Source organism: Panthera tigris, chromosome A2 (genome assembly GCF_018350195.1).
Source record: "Panthera tigris isolate Pti1 chromosome A2, P.tigris_Pti1_mat1.1, whole genome shotgun sequence".
NCBI lineage: Eukaryota > Metazoa > Chordata > Mammalia > Carnivora > Felidae > Panthera > Panthera tigris.
In genome coordinates this window covers 114,024,193-114,045,408 of record NC_056661.1, presented here as the reverse complement: position 1 = coordinate 114,045,408, position 21,216 = coordinate 114,024,193, and the positions used below count along the sequence as shown (strand labels likewise).

The following is a 21,216-nucleotide window of genomic DNA, read 5'->3' as shown; positions in this document are numbered from 1 at the left end:
TTAAAATATCTTAATACCATTTTTTTAAAGTTCCTTGGTAAGAGCTTCGATTTTATATTGCTTTGCTACTTGGGGAGACTTTACCCCTAGTTTTACTGTGTGATATTTTCCTTAATTGTTTCTGATCTTTTGCATGAACTGGAAGAGAAATCTTTCTTAAAACATGGGGGCCGGGGGGTGTTATGGCATGCTTTTTGTTTAATACACTCTAAATTACTCTTATTTAGTTACAATGAACTATTTTTTACATTTTATACAATGTTTCAATTTATCCTTTAATTTCGGTCTATAATGGGTTGTTTTATGTAATTATGCTAAAGTTTAAAGTATCATTGATTTGGTATTAATCATGAAATAAGAATTATTTAAGATACTTAATATTAATTAATCTTTATTATTTCTTTGTTTAGGAAATACAGAATTAACAGGTCAAGAAGAACTCATGGAGATATCTGAAGTTGACGAGGGATTTTATTCCCGGGCTGCGTCTAGTACTAGCCAATCGGGTTTATCAAACAGTAGTAACAATTCTAGTAACAAGACAAGTGTAGGAAAGACTCAGAGACGGTCAGGAGGAAGCAAAACGGGAGGAAAAGAAAAAGAAACCACAGGGGAGTCTTGCAAAGACCACTTTGCCCGAAAACAAACTCAGAGAGCCCAAAGTGAGAATCTTGAGCTTCTCTCTTTGAAGAGACTGACATTAACTACCAGCCAATCTCTGCCTAAACCTTGTAGCCATGGTTTGGCTAAGACAGCTGCAACTGTATTCAGTAAATCCTTTGAACAAGTCAGTGGTGTCACAGTCCCACATAACCCATCATCTGCTGTTGGCTGTGGGCCTGGGACAGATGCCAATAGGTTTTCTGCTTGTAGTCTCCAAGAAGAAAAGCTTATTTACGTTTCTGAAAGGACTGAACTTCCAGTGAAGCATCCATCAGGTCAGCAGAGACCTCCTAGTATCAGCATTACCTTGTCTACAGATTAATTTGTAATAGTTTTCCCACCTAACTAGTGAATCTAGAAATACGACTCTGCTTCTTTATGAAAGCACCCATCGTCTTTCATCCCTGTCCCAGACGGGAGCCCTTGTGTCTTAAATTCTAAAGGCTACCTTGACCTTATGAAGGGAATAACGTGTAGGTTGTAATAAGGTCAAACGTGGTCCTGTTATTTCTTGGGTGTATTTTCCCCCCTTGATTTGAGTCTTTTTTTTTTTCTTTCTTATTTGTTTCTATGGTCTAAGATGGTCAGTGTCACAATACATTTTGGCAAGTTGTCTGATCAAATTGGGGACATCTCATGTGAGGTTGTGAGTTCTTATTTTTTAATAACCCCTATTTTGGTAGTTGTATGTTTGGCCTTCAGCGTAAAAGGGAATCTCATGCATGGGAGCTGTTTTTGAAAGGAGGCAGAGTGTGCAACTCCAGGAATTCTGTCGCTGACTGCACAACAGGGCAGTCTGAAAATCAGGCATGTTAAAAAAACAAGAATGATGTGTATGAAAAGTGCCTGATAAAAATGTTTGTAATCAGATTGTCCTTAAGATTAGTGGAATCATTTATATAAAGCACTGGAAAAAGCCTCGTAACTCAGTACCTAGACTATTATGTAATTCCAGGGGAAGGGTAGAGGGATTTCTGTTGTTATCTTTGGAACATTTTTATATAAAAATCAGATTGCCAGTAGATGTGTCATTTTGAAGTATTTGATCTGGATTTAGCAGGTGAAAATCCCTTTCAATTCCTAAAACGTAATCAGCCATGAAGCTGACTTACCCTGCTGCTTGACTTTGGAAATCCTAGGTAGTTTGGTTTCCTAGAATTCAAAGTATACATCATTGAAGTCTTCCTGGAAATCATCGTAAATCGTGCAACACAGCTCTCAAGACACCGGTGTCAACCATATAATATTGAATTGTTTGTCAGCAAATGAAGGAAATTAGGTAAATTTTTCATCTCTAAAATGTCATGAAAGAAAGCATAATGAAATATGGACAAAGGACATTTATGTAATTAATTTAGGTTTATTTATGTTTGTGCTCTTAAATTTAGAATTGTAAAATATGAAAGAAGTTAAATAATTTGTTTGTGAACAGGCCTAGTTTGAATGTTCTTGTCATGGTAGAAAGAATAATCAATGTAGTTGGCCCCAACCAAAAAATAAAAATAAAAAAGGCAATATGGCAGAAGCTAAACAAACTTGTATGTAGCTGTAGAGAACTGTGTGACCTCTAGATAGATGTAAAATGTGGTATTTGCTAGTGCTCGTCCTTTTAGCTGTGGTCAAGGCTCCCTGTAAATCAAATGTACGTAACTAATAATTCAGGGGGAGAGAAAGAAAGCAGGGCTGAGGATAAGGGTAAGTTGACTGGGAGGGAAGGCCTGTCTGTCCCCTCTTTGTCTCCTTCACTATTAATGCACAGTGGTTTCCTTATTCACAGTCCCTAGCTGTAGTTGCACAGAAAATGTTAGTTTTCCTTTTGTGCCTGCTTATGCAGAGCTCAAATGTGAAAAATTTGTATGTCCTAAAGAGTGCTAAAGCATACGCTATGAATGCAGTTTTGATCATAACTGCTTTGGCTACCATTTTAAATTTAAATCTTCAAAAAGCATGAACTAGTTTTCATTCATTAATCTTGAATAGAATATGGCTTTTATTAGAAGTGAATTTGAGTTTTTTAGTTCCACTAATAGAAATGGAATAAGATCTATTGCCATAAACTGTAGTTTAAAAAAGAAAAAGAAAAAAAAAAGGTAAGACTAGACCGTGAAACTTGATATTGTATTAATTTAACAGGAATCCTGTGTACAATTTAAAATATTTGTAAAATGTCACTGTGAATTTCCTTTTGTCTTTTTCTATTCTTTAACAAAAAAATTCCCTCAGGCATATAGCTACTAACAATATTAATAGTCTTAAGAATTAATTTTAGAAGATTGGCCTTTTAAGCAAGTCAAGTGCTTAGGAAACATTGTAGAATAAATCTGAGGAAACAGCTGGCAGAAATGAGAGATCAGATTTTAATGATCAACTGCTGTAATGGAACCTCATTTTGGTATTATTCTAGATCATTGCTACTCCTACAGTCTGAGGACCAGTAAGTAGCATTGGCATCACTAGGCATCTTGTTAAAGATGTAGAATTTCAGAGCCACTTTTAATCTACCGAATCATAATCTGCCTTTTAACAAGATCCTTAAGTGATTTTTATGTGCATTAAAGTTTAAAAAGAGAGTATCAAAAGTACAAATTACCTACCTAATATTTGGAATTTTCAGTGGTCTCACAACACTAGATCAAATATGTTAGATACTAAATATTATAATCTTCATTGTTTTTAATAGCTTATAAATTTTTAATAGTGTCTATGACACTTATTAGATCCTTACTTCTAAATTTTTAATGATTTTCATTTATTTTTACAATAAAATTATAACATTTTATATTTTTCATATTAACTATAAATGGAATCAGAGCTGTAGATGCCTACCATTTTAAGTATGAAAGAGGTACCACCGTTTTATACAATGCACAACAAATCTTCATGTGTATATTCTTTAAAGAACTCTGAAGGCTTACTTAGTGGAGTGGTTCTGAATTTTTGTTTCAAGTAATTTGCACGAGTTGATTTCCTGGAAGTTATGTTGACAGTAAAATTATTTAATAGCACCTTTGATACTATTTCAAATAAGGGTTATACATTTGAAAATTTTTATAGCAATTATAAATATTGGATAAATGCTAACTATGGTAACAATTAAAATTATCCCTCTTACTCAGCTTTCCAGATTTTAAAGTTGGGGTGACTTTTTTAGGTCATTTTTTCACAAAGATGCTAATGTAACCATTTGGTCACAGATCTCCTCTATATCTTTATCACAAAAAGGATTCTGCCCCAAATGGGAAATTGCACCCCATAGTTCAAAGGATCTGAACAAAAATGATAGTTCCATTCCACATTTTAAGCCATTAGGGAGTCTTAAAATTACCCAACCTCTCACTCTTCAACTACTCAACTACCTGGGGTATTCTAGTGAAGGTAGGTCCCAGCATTTGCCTTTGGAATTGAGTAGGGACTTGCCTTTGGAATCAAGTTCAAGGGAGTGTCCCCAGAGGACCTAGGACAGGTGAGCACCCTGGAACCCCTTGTACTCCACCATGGAACTTTTTGAGGCAGCTCTGTAGATTTGAAGGGTAGAAATTCTCAGTCCTTAAATGATGACAAAGTTTGTTTTGAAAAAGCAGTATTTTGTTGCCCTTTTCAATTATGAAGCAACTGCTTAATAAACAAAACAAAAAGTTAAAGGGAAATAGGTTTTTTAAAACCAAAATAGATAAAAATGATACCAGTTTTAAGGGATTTTGCCTATTTTGGAAGACTCAAATTACAATGTTAAAACCTTTACATTTAAATTATAGAGAAAAAAATTGTACTCTGAGACATAATTTTAAATAGATATTTAAAATAAGACTTTAACATTTGACTCTATAGGCACAATAAATTTACACTTTGTTAAAGGGAAGCACATCAAGGAAATCTATATCATAAATAATATAACAAAAAATGTTTCTTAAAAAGCCATTAAAGAGAAGAATAATTTGATGGGCACTTAAGTTAAGCATTGTAGATAGAAATAAATGTATAATAGTGTCTTCCCAGTCTTTGGATAAAAAAATATAAACTCTCTAGTCCTTTACTTAGCATGAAATTTATATTTTTAGATTAGTTGCTTAGTAAAATTATACTCAGTACTTGAGTTATTCACATTTATGTTTAATATTGTTAAATTCTTTATCAGAGAACATAAATATGTTATCCTATGTATTTTGTAACTTGTGCATATCTAAAAAGACTAGCAGTGAACATTTTGGAAGATGTTTTTGTGTTTTTTTATAGCAGAGATCTAGAGTACCTGTGTCTTAATATGAAGTTTCTTTTAGTAAACTCAAGATCTTATTTTGCATACCTTTGCTTTCTCTTATGTAGGGTTTTTTGTGTACTGCTTATCTTTATTTCTAATCCTGTAGTGATACTAATCTTTTCATAGTAAATGTACTTGTTTCTAATTGTATTCCAGGAGTTTACATTCCTAAAGAATAAACTATGACTTTGCATATTTTTATGTGCTCTCTACATTTTTAAGGCTATGGAAATAAACTGGAGTTTAGTTTTTTGAAGTTTTGTATATTTGTGTAAATGTCCTTATGCAGTACTTTATACAGCAGTGTTGCCTCTTGTTTTATTGAAATAAAAACTGAAAAAATATGTTTTCCAGATCATTTTACTCATTAAAAATCATCATAAATTTTTGCAAAAGTCATGATGTGGAGGAAGAAAGTTAAAGGAGGAAGACTTAGGTGAGTTGAGCCATTGAGAACTTTTGGGAGTAAGCCATAGGACAATGACATCTCATTTCCAGCTGTATGTTTTACACAGCCCAAGGATAGGAAGTAAGTTCATTGGTGTCCATCCAAGAGAAAATGAGCTCCGTAGGTCATGTGCCATTGACTCATTATTTATCAAACCAGAAGCACAGGCAAATATAGATAATAAAACTTTGCCCTTTTATCTTTAATATGAGTCTTTATCTCTTGAGTACAGAGGTTTTATGCCCCTAGTTCTGAACATAGGACTTTTTGCATAGTGGGTATTGAGCCATTTAAGGAATGTGTGAGTTAGGTTGGGATTAGTTTTGGGAAAGAATGAAGGATGGAGTCTCTAATATATTATACTACTATAAAATTTTCGAATTTCATTTATTGGCTCTAGGAAATCTCTATGGCATTACTTGAATTGCTTCATTGTGTGTGCTTAGAAACAAGACTGTCTTAGAAACTTGAAAAGAAGTTCCTGGTGTGTAGTTGATTTGATTGTATATTTGGCTAATTCCATTTTAGCTAAGGAACTATGTAATTTGGGAAATGTTTCCTGAACTATTAGGAAAGTATTTGGAGAGAAGCACAACAGTGATGTTGTAAGCAGTATATTAGCCCTATGAAATATATATTCTCCTAGTGACTTTAGTAATCCCAATAAATCGTTGACTGATCTCAAAGAATCTGACTTTGGTAATACTGATATAATTATTTTGTAATTGTTAAGAAAGGACTTTACAAACAATTCTAGTCATTTGCTAATTTCCTGTGCATTGTTATTGTGGCAGTGGTAATAGCTAATATATATAATTAAAATTATAATCTCATTTCATCTTCAAACCAATTCTACAAAATGAGTAGAATCCCCATTTTACAAAAGAGGAAACTGAAGCTCTCTAAAGGGCAGGTGACTTGCCCAAGGTCACATAGCTGCTGGGTGGGAAAGCTAGGGCTTGAACACAGCTCTATGACTCTCACTTTCCTTTTGTATTACTTGGTAAAAGGAGGTACTAAGTAAATACTACATAGTGGACATATATTTGAAATTCATTCATCCCATCTGTCTTACAGGTGAGAGAGTTAATTTTTAACATAAAAATAAAAGTTTTCCAAAAATAAATTGTGATATGTTTTGTAGAACTTTAGATAATTGTGTTTCGGTGGTAAACCAAGTGCTGATTATTCTGATGTTAAAAACATGGTAAAATGCAAATTAAGATTTTGTCATTTTTTTTTATGTGTCAGATAGATAAAAATGAGATTGACACTGGTATTGGTATAGGTGTGTGGAAAACAATCTTCGGCTAACTTACCACAGGAGTGTAAATTGATACAACTAAGTCATTGAGCAATTCAGCAGAATCTATCCAACTTTAAAATACATACACCCTCCCACCTAGCAATTCTACTCTTCTGTGTCTATTCCAGTCCTTATATTCTACAGAAATTTTAGCACAAATGTGTAAAGGTGTTCATTGCAGCATTGCTTATAATAGCAAAAACAAAACAAAACAAAACAAAACAAAGCAACTAAATGACCAATAATAAAGAACTCGATAAATTATGGTACTTGCATATAGTGGAATATAATGTAGCTGTTAAAAACAAGGCAGATCTGTATGTGGTGATTCAGAAAGATTGTATTATATAATGTTCCCTGAAAAAAATCATGTCATACACACACACATATCATACGTGTGTGTGTGTGTGTGTGTGTGTGTGTGTGTGTGATCCCATTTTCATAAGAAGTGTGTGGAACATTTAATATGGGTGTTTTGTATGTATGGTAAGTTTCTATATACATATATAGCAAGTGTATAACGTGTATATATTATATATGTGTGTATATATACAATAATACATATACACATATGTTTGCTGGTATGCAGGGAGGAAAGCATTATTTTTCTAAGCATGATCTAAATATAGCATGCATTAGAAAAAACTTGTGGTTTTTAAAATACAGATTCTGGGGCCTTGTATTAATCCCCCTGAATCAAAACAACTGAAGTGTGAAGCATGGCAACCTATATTTCTTACAAGTTCCTCAGTTAATTCTTATACAAACTTAACATTTGGCCTAGTAGCTGAGAGAAATGAATTGATTATCTTTGTGTCTCTGGTAGTTGTTTGTAGAAAGATGAACTTCTTTTGGGGGAATCTGAATGGCTCAGTAAGTTAAGCGTCCAACTCTTGATCTTGGCTCAGGTCATGATCTCATGGTTTGTGAGTTCGAACCCTGCATCGGGCTCCCTGCTGACAATGCAGAGCCTGCTTGGGATTCTCTCTTTCCCTGTCCCTCTCCAACTTGTGCTTTCTCTCTTTCAAAATAAGTAAACTTAAGAAAAAAAAAAGACAAACTTTTTTTTTACATTTATTTATTTTTGAGAGACAGAGAGAGAGCGCCCGCGCGCATGAGCACAAGTGGGGGAGGGGCAGAGAGAGAAGGAGACAGAATCCAAAGCAGGATCCAGGCTCTGAGCTGTCAGCACAGAGTCCGACGCGGGGCTCAAACTCAAACTGTGAGATCATGACCTGAGCCGAAGTTGGACGCCAAACTGACTGAGCCACCCAGGAGCCCCTAGACAAACTTCTTTTTAAAAAATAATTAATTGATAGATTAATTTTTAAGTTGAGGTATAATTGACATATAACATTATACTAGTTTCACGTGTACCATAATGATTAAATATTTGTATATATTGCAAAATAATCATCACAAATCTAGTTAATATCTGCCACCATACATAGTTACAGGATTTTTTTTTTCTCTTGTGATGAGAACTTTTAAGATTACTCTGTTCACAACTTTCAAACATATAGTAGAATATTAATAACTTTTGGCATCATGCTGAACATTACATCCCCAGGGCTTATTTATTTTATAACTGGAAGTTTGTACCTTTTGATTCCCTTTACCCATTTTGCCTACCCTCTCTTATCCCCACCTTCTGACTTTATTTCACTTAGCATAATGTCCTCAGGGCCCATCCATGTTGTTGCAAATAGCAAGGTGTCCTTTTTTATGGCTGAATAATATTCTATTGTGTGTGTGTGTGTGTGTGTGTGTGTGTGTGTGTGTGTGTGTTATTCAGTTGACCCTTGAATAACAGATTTGAACTGCATGGATCTACTATATGCAAATTTTTTCAATAAACATATTCTTTCTTTCCTATGATTTCTTTAATAACATTTTCTTTTTTCTAGCTTGCTTTATCTTAAGAATACAGTACATAATACATATACAAAATATGTGTTAATTGCCTGTTTATGTTATTGGTAAGATTTGTGGTCAACAGTAGTCTATTAGTAAATTTGGGGGAATTCAAAAGTGATATGTGGATTTTCGACTGCATGGGGAAGGTCAGCACTCCTAACCCCTTCATTGTTCAAGAGTTAGCTGTATACATTTTCTTCATCCATTCATCCATCAATGGACACTTGGGTTGTTGAGAAAGGACAAACTTCTTGAAGAGATCTTGTTAATTAAGTAAAACTAAGTATGAAAACTGACTGCAGTAAGAGAGTGCACTGCCTTGATGTGCATAGCTGTGCTTCAGAGCCAGAAAATTAGGTAATAGATAGAACTTGGGGATCTGTGCTCAAATGGTTTGAGGCATGTCTGTCAAGAGAGAAAACTGATTGGATTTGGCAAAGTTAATGAAATGGTTTAGGATTGGTGGACACAGCAAGCAAGAGCCTTGAAAAGTCTTGGTAAACTGTTGTTTGATAAGCCAGCTGTTTGTCCAGATAAGCAAATTATTGTCTCCATCCTATAGGAATTTCCTTATACAAACAAAAAATTAGGGACTGCTTCTGTTTGTTTTTTGTTTGCCTAGTTTACAATCCTGTCTTTCCTAGGCAAACGTTTCCTGGAATAAACAACTAAGTCCTGTTGACATAGGTGGGCTAAAGTCTTATCTGGGTCACATTGACACTGATGGTTTCAGATCTGTTTATCTCTCCCTATTCAAATTGTAAGTCAATATTATAAACACAGCATATTCATAATGTCCCTTAGTGACTTCTTATGGCTCTACTGAAGATATCAAAGATTTCTTTTGAAGCTTCTTGACTCCTATATCACACTTGGCTCATAGTTGGTGTGTGCTCCAACATAATCATCATCACAAGAATTATCTCTTCACACTCTTCCACACTAGGCCATTGCCCTGTGTGTTAGTTTAGTATAAACCTATTATATGATAGTAAATGAAGATTTGTTTTACTATATACTATGTGAATCCAATCCAGTAAATGGGTGGCAAATAGGAGATCTGTGTTACTTTTCTTCGATTCAAGAGAAGTATGTGAAACTCCTTTGTTTCATACATCCACACAGAGATAAAGGTGAAAGTTATAAAACTTGACTGCTTTGGTTTTTTAAAGTGTATCTGCATAAAAGTTCTTTGGGAAGCAAATTATGATACATTACATCATGGGTTTTTTACTTAAAGTAATGAATAGCATGAAGATATTTCTGGTCTAGCATTTGAAATTTATTTTTTTCTTCTATCAGATTCTTTTCTTTTCATCATGAAGGTGAATAGGGTGCACACAGATATACAACATAAAGACAGGTAAGGCAAATCTAAATCCAGATTCACATTGCCCATTTTATGAGGAATCTCATGTATATATGGTATCTGTGTATCTATGGTATACATGAGTGATGTCTATACTTTTCAGAAAATTAAGTAGGGAAGACCTAACTTCAACACTATAAATCCTCACTTCTTATTTCACTTGCTTCCTTTTATAGAAGCTACAAGTATATTTAACTTTGTATCCCAGGTCCACTACTGCCTCATGAAGGCTCGTAGTTCATTTATCTTAAAACTTTTACTCTTCTCATTTAGCTGAGATGCTTCTACTTCTATCTTGCCCCCACACTATAATTTTTACTAACATTTTCTTCTCCAAATCTTGTAAAATATAGCCCTAAGGAACAACATGTCACCACTTCCTCTTCTGTTCCAATTCTACTCTAGTGTAGAATCTTGTTTCAATATCCATTTACATCCATCAAGTTGAATTTAATGAGGCAGGATGCTTGAAAGGAGAAAAAAAAAAAAAAAAGAGCAAGCAAGCAAATCCATGAACTATACACTTATAATGCAAGAGAACACTATATTTCCCAGTTCACCAAGGAGGAAAAAATTGAGTCTGGTTATACAAGTGGTACTGCGCAGTATGCTAGTACTAGGTAGAAATAGACTGTGGTACTTCAACGTCAGTCAATGATGGTGTGGAGGACAGTAAGAAAAGGAACTCCTTGCAGTGAGAATAAATGTGGGCAGTATTTTTTGTTGTCTGCTTTGCACAGAAGGTGAGATTTCTAGGTCTACACCATTTTATGACTCATGTTGACCAGGTGGTAAATTCCATGGTAGTAACCTTGGAAGATGAGTGATAAAATTTGGGCATGGTTGGACTAATTGTAAATGTAAACGTATGGTTGGACTTCTCAAAATGGGCTCATATGGTAAGAATAATCATTTCCCACATAAATACTAAGCAAAGGCCCTATTGTGAAGGAGATGCTTCATAAGCAGATGGTCAAGTTGATTCTGAAGATGTTGACAGTTTTTTGTTTTTTTTTAAATACCTCAATCCATGTTCAATCAGCTTATGAACAACGTGGCTATCCTGGAAAGATTGGGGCTATACATGGACTTCAACAATATGGCTCTTCTTTCATCAAGGCTACTCTGACGGCTGCTACTGCTAAAAGCCTAGTCTGAAAGCAGGAGGGACCAACCCTTAGATATCATGCCCTAGGGTGACCAAATAGTTGGTTAGTACCAGATTGATTTTAATTAAATCTCTTTTCTCATGGAGAGGTCGCTATTTTTCCTCATAAAATGGGCAATGTGAATCTGGATTTGGATTTGCCTTACCTGTATGTTGTATATCTGTGTGCAGTGCTAAGCACCCTATTCACCTTCATGATTTTCCTCAAAATGTTGCATCTAAGGAGCTTATTACATAAGAAATAAGGTAGAGGGGGAATTCCACTTCCAGGAATGGCAAACCATGTAGTTAACATCAAAATTTCTATGGACAACCAGATAATCTGGAAAAAATCTTTTTAAAATATAAAAATCTAGAAAGGCAAGCCCATCATTAGGGCCATTTCTTACGTGGAAATATTCGCTGATTCTAGAGGGGGATAAACAGTGGTTTTACTACCTTTGGGAGGCTAGGAAGACAAATTTTGGATAGTGCCTACCAAGTTATGAGAGAGAACTTAGAAAACTCCCATGCTTGGGTTCTAGACCCCATAAAGCTCCATCAGAGAAGTAAAAGTGACTTGAAGTTACACTAACCCCCCCTACACACATACAAAGGGAATTCAGTGAAACCTCAAATCATAACAGCTCCCAAAATTGAATTAAAGTAATCCCCTAGGTGCCCAGTAATAAACAAATAAATACTCCCTGGTGGGAGGAAAAAACAAACAAACAAAGAAACCATCATCTTAAGCCTCAAGTTCTGTAAGTTTTCAAATTAAATGTCCAACAGAGAAGAAAAAATAACCAGACACTTGTACAGCACAGCAACATTCAATGATAACAAGTGACATGGGATAAAATTATTTTAAACCAGTGTTTGAAGCCATCTAAGAACTTTTAGGCAAACAAGACTCTAAGAACAAAAAGCTCAGAGAGAAGGTATGCAGAAAAGAATTAACACAGCAGGCCCAAGACACTATCCTTAGAAAGCCCTGTTTGCGAGGTTGGTCTTCGGCTAGCATCTGCGAATTTGGAATATGGGAATGTTCCTACCATTCTTTAACTGAGAAGGTAGCTTACTAAGTGTAAGCTATTTACACAAACAACATGGCTTATGCAGAACACCTACTTTCCTTCTGGGGGTCTGTAATTATGATACGTGCTAGGCAGAAGGTACCTATGACCAACTTCCAATACAAACCCTGGGCAACAAGTCTAACGAGTGTTCACGGCAGACAACAATTCACATATGTTATCACAATTCCACATCCTGTGTGATTCCACAGGGAAAGGATTCTTAGAAGCTTATGCCTGGTTTTCTCTGGACTTTACCCCATGCACTTTTCCCCTTTGCTGATTTTGCTTTGTATGTCTCTGCTATAATAAAGCATAGCCATGAGTAGGACCATATGCTGAGTCCTGTGAGTCCCTCTGAATCACTGAACCTGTGGGTTGTCCTGGAGATTTACAACACAGCAGAGAAGTGAGTAAACATTCTTCAGCTATGTCTTCCTTTATAGGATTGCCAGTTTTTGATACAAATCTGGGTAGAAGGAAGAAAGTTACTGCTAAGAATCAGAGAAGCAAACAAACTATTGCAACCCCACAAGAGTGAAGAGATAAAAAGTTTAGGATAATTGAGCCAACCAGCACTTGGGAGACCTAAAATCCTCATAAAGCAGGAAGGTTCAGAGAAGTGAGTCTCACACTCTGCTGATTCCCTCCCTTGAGTATTTGCTGAATTCTTGGATTGGTCAGAGCAGAAGGATTTTTAAAAAAACAAAAAGGCAGAAACCTGAAGGCCAAAACAAAGATTTTTAAAAATGTATATTGCATCATGGTATTGATGAAGCAAAAATTACATTCTAGAACCCATCAACAGAGGCACTGGTGTCTACTCCAGAATCTCATATAAGAACTCTGAGAATTACACCTTAGGAACAGGAAAGAATCCAAGTAAAGTAAATTAAACCTTATAACATTGCAATCTAGTTTCACATTCACTGAATTATAGATTGGATTAATGTGATTTGCCTACACTGTCTTCCTACCAGGGAATAGAGTTATCCCCCTCTGTAGGAAGGTAACATCCAGAGACTGTACAGTATATCATATACAATACCTAATATTAAGTAAAAAATTACAAAGAATACCAAAGAGCAGAACCATGAGGAAAAATAGGCAATAAAACCAGATCCACAGATGATCCAGTTATTAGTGTTATCAGAGGCAGACTTAGAAGTAGCTTTGATTAATGAGTCAAGATGGAGAATTTCATGAGAACCAGTATCTTTTTTTAAAAAAATTGATTTGAAATTGTACAATTGAAAAATGCAAAGCCTAAAATTAAGAACTCAATATACATGTTTTGGGACACCTGGGTGGCTCAGTCAGTTAAGCGTCTGACTTCAGCTCAGGTCATGATCTTGCAGTTCATAAGTTCAAGCCCCGCATCAGGCTCTGTGCTGTCAGCTCAGAGCCTGGAGCCTGCTTCAGATTCTATGCCTTTCTCTGCACCCCCCACACCCCCCTCCCCGGCTCTCTCTTTTTCTCTCTCAAAAATAAACAAACATTAAAAAAAACTTAAAAAAAAAAGAACTCAATATATATGTGTAAACAGATTGGAGAATGGATTAAACAACCCATTCTAAACAAAAGAGACAGATTGTTAAACTGGATTAAATAAAACCATATGATGACTACAGAAGATATGCTTTAGATTCAAAAGCACAAAAATTTCAAAATAAAATGATCTAAAAAAGATATATCATGCAAACAGCAACCATAAGAAAGCCATAATGGTTACACTAATATCAAACCATTAGATGTTAAAACAACAAAATGTTACAAGAGACAAAGAAAGCATTTTATAATGACAAAAGTGTCAATCCATCATGAAGATGTAACAACTATAAACATATTCACTAAAAACAAACCCCCAAAATCTATGAGGTAAAAACTGGCAGAATTGAAGGGAGAAATAGACAATTCAATAAGAGTTTGTGCCTTCAATACCCCCGCTTTCTTGTTTATTTTAATTCAAGTATAATTAACGTACAATGTTATATTAGTTTCAGGTGTATTCAGTAGCCCACTTTCAACAATGGATATAATGATGAGGCAGAAGATCAACAAGAATTTGCCCTAGTAATTCAAGGTTGGTGTATTAATTTCCTAGAGCTGCTATAACAAATTCCAAAAATGTGGCTTAAAACAACAGAAATTTGACTTCCAGAGGACCCTAAGCTACCTTGTCTCACAGATATAACTAGACAACAATCACATCAGTGTAAATAATCCAGAAGACACCCGGAACTGGCAAAACAAATTCCACAACTAAATGTAGAGAAGAGGCCGCATCAAAGAGAGTAAGAGGGGTGGAGATGTGGTCAGGAGCTAAATAGCCAAAACTGCTGAGAGGGGAGAGAAACAGACCTTCACATTGGGGAGCCCCTGTGGGGAAGACAAATCCCCATAACATTTGGCTCTGAAAACCAGAGGGGCTGAATTTTGTGAGTTTTTACAACCAGGGGGACTTAAAGCGTGACTTTAAAAATCAGCTAGCTAGGTCCTGGGAGTGCCTGGAAGGTGATAGGAAAGTCCCCACCCTTAAAGAGACTGCACAACAAACAGCACGTAGAAAAACACCAGAGAAACAGCAATTTGAAAAAATGCCTGGGGCATAGGGGAGGGAGTTAGTTACTCCCCTCAGAGTGTGTCCCAGAGGAACAGAGATCTCTGGGAGACTCCTTTAGGAACAAAGTTGCCAGCAGGCACCATTTCCCTCCCCTACCACCACGGTACACACACGGCCACCTGTGGGAACCAATCTGTGCCGGCATTCATTACCTACTTTGCTTACACTGTGTCCTGCCCTTCCTGCAGGGCTTACCTCAGTTGCTGCACTGTGCATCCCCTCCCCTAGAAGACAGGCACAAACTTTGCCAACACTACATCTCCTGACCGGATACTTTGCAGGGTCTTGGTCCTGGTGGTGGCCACCAGTCACCTCCCATGGAAGACCAGCCCTCATCTTGTCAAAACTGAGCACCCTGCTGCATGTGCATTGGCAGATCAGTCCCAGCTGGCTCCAATCTAGGCAAAGGCTGCATGTCTCCTGTGGAAGAGGAGCAGCATGCATCTTTTTAAAAATGTGCCCTGCCCACTAATTTCAAGAGCAGGAGATGCACCTGGCTCTCCAAACACACAGAAAAAGATGGAGAGTTAGACAAAAAGGTATAGAAAGAGGAGACAGAGGAATATTTCCAAAATGAAAGAATAGGACAAAACCACACCAGAAATATATATCTAATAGAGAATTTAAACTAATCATAAAGATACTCACTGGACTTGAGAAAAGAGTGGAGGACAACAGTGAGACCATTAACAGAGAGATAAAAAAGAATCAGAGATGAAGACACAATAATTGAAAATAAAAATACACTAGATGGAATAAATAGTGGATTAGAGAAGGCAGAAGAATAAATCAGTGATCTGGAGGACAGAGCAATGGAAAGTAATCAAGTTGAGCAGGTGAGAGAAAAAAAAAATACGTAAAATGAGAATAGACTTAGGGAAATCAGGGACTCTACCAAGCAAAATAACATTCACGTTATAGGGATGCCAGAAGAAGAAGAGAGGGAAAGGGGACAGAAAATTTATTTGAAAAAATACCTGAAAACTTCTCAAATCTGGGGAAGGAAACAGAAATTCAGATACAGGAGGCACAGAGATCCCTTAACAATATCAACCCAAGGAGGTCCACACCAAGACATATAATAATTTCAATGGCAAAAAGTAGTGATTAAGAGAGATTTTTAAAAGCAAGAGAAAAGTAGACTGTTACATACAAGGGAAATCCCATAAGCCTATCAGTGGATTTTTCAACAAACTTTGCAGGCGAGAAGGTAATGGATGATACATTCAAAGTGCTAAAAGGAATAAAATCCACAGCCAAGAATACTCTGTTCAGCAAGCCTATCATAAAGATAAAGGCTATAATAAAGATAAGGAGTTTCCCAAACAAAATTTAAAGGTGTTCGTGACCACTAAATCAGCCCTACAAGAAATGTTAAAGAGGATTCTTTGAGTGGAAAGGAAAGACCGTAAGTAAAAGTACAAAAAGTAGGAAGCACAAGAGCAGTAAAAATAAGTCTATCTGTAAAACTCCGTCAAGGGACTCACAAAATAAAAGGACAAAAAGCAGGACACCATGTACCTAAAACATGGGAAAGAGAGGAGTCAAGAATGGGTTCTAAACTAAGTGACTATCAACTTAATATAGACTGCTATATTCAGAAGATGCTATATACAAACCTAATGTTAACCACAAAAACCAGTAACAGATATGCAAAAAATAAAGAGGAAGAAATCCGAGTATATCACTAAAGAATGCCAATTTACAGTGAGAGAAGAGAGCAAGGGAAGAAAAGAACAGATAAGATCCACAAAAACAAACACAAAACAAATAAAAATGTCAATAAATACATATCAATAATTGCTTTGAATGTAAATGGACTAAATTCTCCAATCAAAAAATATAGGGTGATGGCGTTGATTTAAAAAAAAAAAAAAAAAAGAGCCATCTATATGCTGCCTACAAGAGACTCACTTCAGACCTAACACATGCAGGTTGAAAGTGAGGGGAAACATTTGTCATGCAAATGGATGTGAAAAGAAAGCCAGGGTAGCAATACTTTTAAACAAAGACTGTAACAAGAGACAAAGAAGGATTATATATAATTATATTATTATAACAAAGGGGACAAATGAATAAGAAAATATAACAATTTTAAATATTTATGTCCCCGACATGAAAGTACCCAAATACATAAAACAGTTAATAGCAAACATAATCGATAGTAATACAATAATAGTAGGGGACTGTAACATCCTACTTACACTAATGGACAAATAATCTAAACAGAAAATCAATACGGAAACAGTGACTTTGAATGACACACTAGACCAGATGGATTCAACAAATATATTCAGAACATTCTATCCTAAAACAGAAGAATAAACATTATTTTCAAGTGCACATGGGACATTCTCCAGAATAGATCACATATTAGGTCATAAAACAAGTCTCAACAGTTCAAAAAGATTGAAATCATACCATGCATCTTTTCTGACCACGCTATGAACTTGAAATCTACCACAAGAAAAAAACCTGGAAAGAACACAAACACGTGAAAGTTAAATAAAATGCTACTAAGTAAATGGGTCGACCAAGAAATAAAAGAAGAAATAGAAAAATACATGGAGACTAATGGAAGTGAGAACACAAGTGTCCAAAATCTTTGCGATGCAGCAAAAGTGGTTCTAACAGGAAAGCTTATAGTAATACAGGCTTACCTCAAGAAGCAAGAAAATTCTCAAACAACCTAACCTTACACCTAAAGGAGCTAGAAAAAGAACAACAAACAAAACCCCAAACCAGCAGAAGGAAGGAAATAAAGATTAGAGCAGAAATAAATGATATGGAAACTAAAAAACAATAGAACAGATCAGTGAAACCAGGGACTGATTCTTTGAAAACCTCAACAAAATTCATAAACCTCCAGCCAGACTCATTAAAAAAGGGAGAGAGGGAGAGAGAGAGACAGAGAGAGAGAACACTCAAACAAAATCACAAATGAAAGGGGAGAAATAACAACCAACACCACAGAAATACAAAAGGTTATTAGAGAATATTATGACAAATGATATGCTAACAAATTGGGCAATCTAGAAGAAATGGATAAATTCCTAGATAAATTCCATATAACCTACCAAAACCGAAGCAGGAAGAAATAGAAAATTTGAACACACTAATTACCAGCAATGAAATTGAGTCAGTAATAAAAAAACTCCCAACGAATTAGGGTGCCTGGGTGGGTCAGTCTGTTAAGTGTCTGACTTCAGCTCAGGTCATGATCTTATGGTTCTTGAGTTCAAGTCATGCATCAGGCTCTCAGCTGTCAGCACAGAGCCCACTTTGGATCCTCTGTCCCCCTCTCTCTCTGCCCCTCCTCCACTTGTTCTCTCTCATTCTTTCTCAAAATAAAATAAATTTTTAAAAAAACTTAAAAAAAAAACCCCAAACTCCCAACAAACCAAAGTCCTGGACTAGATGGCTTCACAGGGGAATTCTACCAAATATTTAAAGAAGAGTTAATACTTATTCTTAAAATTTTCCAAAAAATAGAAGTAGGAAAACTTCCAAATTCATTTTATGAGGCCAGCATTACATTGAGGCCAACATTACACTGATACCAAAACCAGATAAAAACACCACAAAAAAAGAGAACTACAGGCAATATCTCCGATGAACATAGATGCAAAAATCCTCAACAAAATATTAGCAAACTGAATCCAACAATACATTTAAAAAATCACTCACCATGATCAAGTAGGATTTATTCCTGGTTTGCAAGTGTGGTTCAAGATTTGCAAATCAGTGTGATACATCACAGTAATAAGAGAAAGGACAAAAATCATATGATCACTTGGATAGATGCATAAAAAGCATTTGAGAAAGTACAACAGCCATTCATGATGAAACCCTCAACAAAGTAGGTTTACAGGGAACATATTTCAACACAATAAAGGCCTTATATGGAAAGCCCACAGCGAACTGTAGGACCATGTCAGGGTCCCCAACTGTGGGTTTGACTTATCACATTGGGGTCACCAATTGTGGGTTCAGCTTTCAACATTGTCCAGCAAAGCCAAGGACGGCAGAAAGGATTACTCAAGACTCCATGCAAGTCAAGAGAGGTGAGAGGGAGGCTAAGGGAAGACTCTCTGAGTTGCATTCAAGCTCTTGTATTTATTAGTCATACATTATAGGGAAAACATTGTGCAATATGTCCGTGCCAGTAAGAACTATAGAAAGCATGCAAAAAACAAGGCATTCCCAAGAGTACAAAAGAGCAGATGCCGAAAGTAGGGTGAACAAGATAAGATATTCCATAGATAAGATGGTCTAAGGAATTTGTGAGCACAGGCAGGACCCAACCCTTAAATACGCATTAACTAGATACTTTCAGCAGGGCCAGAAAGCAGTGTAATGCCTTCTTTATAATCTCCTTAACCAGAACATAGCTATTAGATTACCCACAGCAAACATCACAGGCAATGGGGAAAAACTGAGAACTTTTCCCCTGAGGTCAGAAACAAGAGAAGGAAGTCCATTTTCACCACTTTTATTCAACATAGTCCTGGAAGTTTTAGCTACAGCAATCAGAAAACAAAAAGAAATAAAAGCACCTAAAGTGGTAAGGAAGAAGTACAACTTTCACTATTTGCAGATGACATGATTCTATATATAGACAACCCTAAAGACTCCACCGAAAAACTACTACAAGTGACAAACGAATTCAGTAAGGTCGCAGGATACAGAATCAACGTACAGAACTCTGTTGCATTTCTATACATTAATAATGAAGCAGCAGAAAGAGAAATGAAGAAGACAATCTCATTTACAATTGCACCAAAAATAATAAAATACCTAGGAATAAACTTAACCAAGGAGGTAAAAGACCTGCACTCTGAAAACAATAAAACACTGATGAAAGAAATTGAAGACAACACAAAGAAATGGAAAGATATCCCACGCTCTTAGATCGGGAGGACAAATATTGTTAAAATGTCCATGCTGCCCAAGCAATCTACAGATGTAATACAATCCCTAACAAAATACCAATAGCATTTTTTCACAAAACTAGAACAAATAATCCTAAAATTTGTGTGGAACTACAAAAGACCCTGAATAGCCAGAGTGAACTTGAAAAAGAAAAATAAAGTTGGAAGTACACAATGCCAGATTTCAAGTTATACCGCAAAGTGATAGTAATCAAAACAGTATAGTACTGACATCAAATAGACATATAGATCAATGGAACTGAATAGAAATCCCAGAAATAAACCCATAATTATATGGTCAATTAATCTCGGACAAAGAAGGCAAGAATATGTGTATGCCAGATTATATCTCTGTATTTATCCTACTTGGAGTTTATTGAGTTTTGGATATGTAGATTAATATTTTTTCAACATATTTAGTACATTTTAGCCATTATTTCTTCGATTTTTTTCTCCTTTTACTTATTTCTCTCCTTAGTACTCTCATTACTTGAAAGTGTACTTAAAGGTGTCTCATACTTATTCTGAGACTCTTTTTTTCATGCTATTTTTCTCTCTGTTCCTCTGTACAATCTCTATCAATCTATCTTCAAGTGTACTGTTTCTTTGTTTTGCCGATTCAAATCTATCACTGAGTTTCTCTAATGGCTCTTTTTTAAAAACATTATTAATTTTGAGAGAAAGAGAGAGTACCCGTGCATGTGTGAGCTGGGGAGGGGCAGAGAGAAAGGGAGGGAGAGAATCCCAAGCAGGCTCCGCACTGTCAGTGCAGAGCCTGACTCAGGGCTCAGTCTCACGAACCATGAAATCATGGCCTGAGCCAAAATCAAGAGTCCGTATGCTTAACTGACTGAGCCACCCAGGTGACCCTCTAATGACTCTTCATTTCGGTTATTCCACTTTTTAATTCCAAAATTTCTGTTTTTTTTTCATAATTTCTATCTCTTTATTGATATTCTGTATTTGATGGGATATTGTCATCATAAATTCCTTTACTTCTTTATACATCATTTCCTTGAGTCCTTGGAATATATTTATAAGAGGTACTTTGAAGTCTTTGTCTGTTAATCTGACATCTCATCCCTCTTAGTCAGTTTCTTTTGTTCCCGTGTGTAGTCTGTACTTTCCTCTTTCTTTGCATGCATATCTCAATGTGTTTTCTGAAAACTGGACATTTTGGGTAATATTTTGTGGCTATGGATTCTGATTTCCCTCCTCTCCCTCCGGGGCCTATTTTTGTTCTTATTTATTTTTGGTGGTGGTGGTAGAGATTGGTGTGTGTATGAGAATTAGCTAGCTTGTTTTAGTAAGGTCTGTTTTCTCTCACTGTGTGGTATCAGTCTTTGGAGGGCACTTCCTTGGACATGCACACAGTCCCTCTGGAAGTCAGTGGGGCTGAAGCCTCGGCTCTTAATCACATTCTGAGACTATCCAGTGTGGTCCAAGGCACCCAGGTAGACAAAGACGCTTATTAGGCA

The 21,216-nt window shown here is 36.0% G+C and overlaps 1 protein-coding gene across 11 annotated transcripts in view; it reads left to right on the top strand.

Moving 5' to 3' along the window:
- FAM126A (family with sequence similarity 126 member A) overlaps positions 1-21,216 on the top strand; it is a 132,394-nt gene that overhangs the window by 98,110 nt on the left and 13,068 nt on the right. For 5 of the 11 annotated variants that reach the window (XM_042968024.1, XM_042968039.1, XM_042968031.1 and 2 more), the window contains exons 11-12: positions 411-1,942; positions 5,276-5,357. In XM_042968024.1, the coding sequence (XP_042823958.1) occupies positions 411-985 (575 nt within the window). In that variant the 3' untranslated portion in view covers positions 986-1,942; positions 5,276-5,357. The other 6 variants (XM_042968065.1, XM_042968059.1, XM_042968075.1 and 3 more) reach the window with 4 other exon arrangements.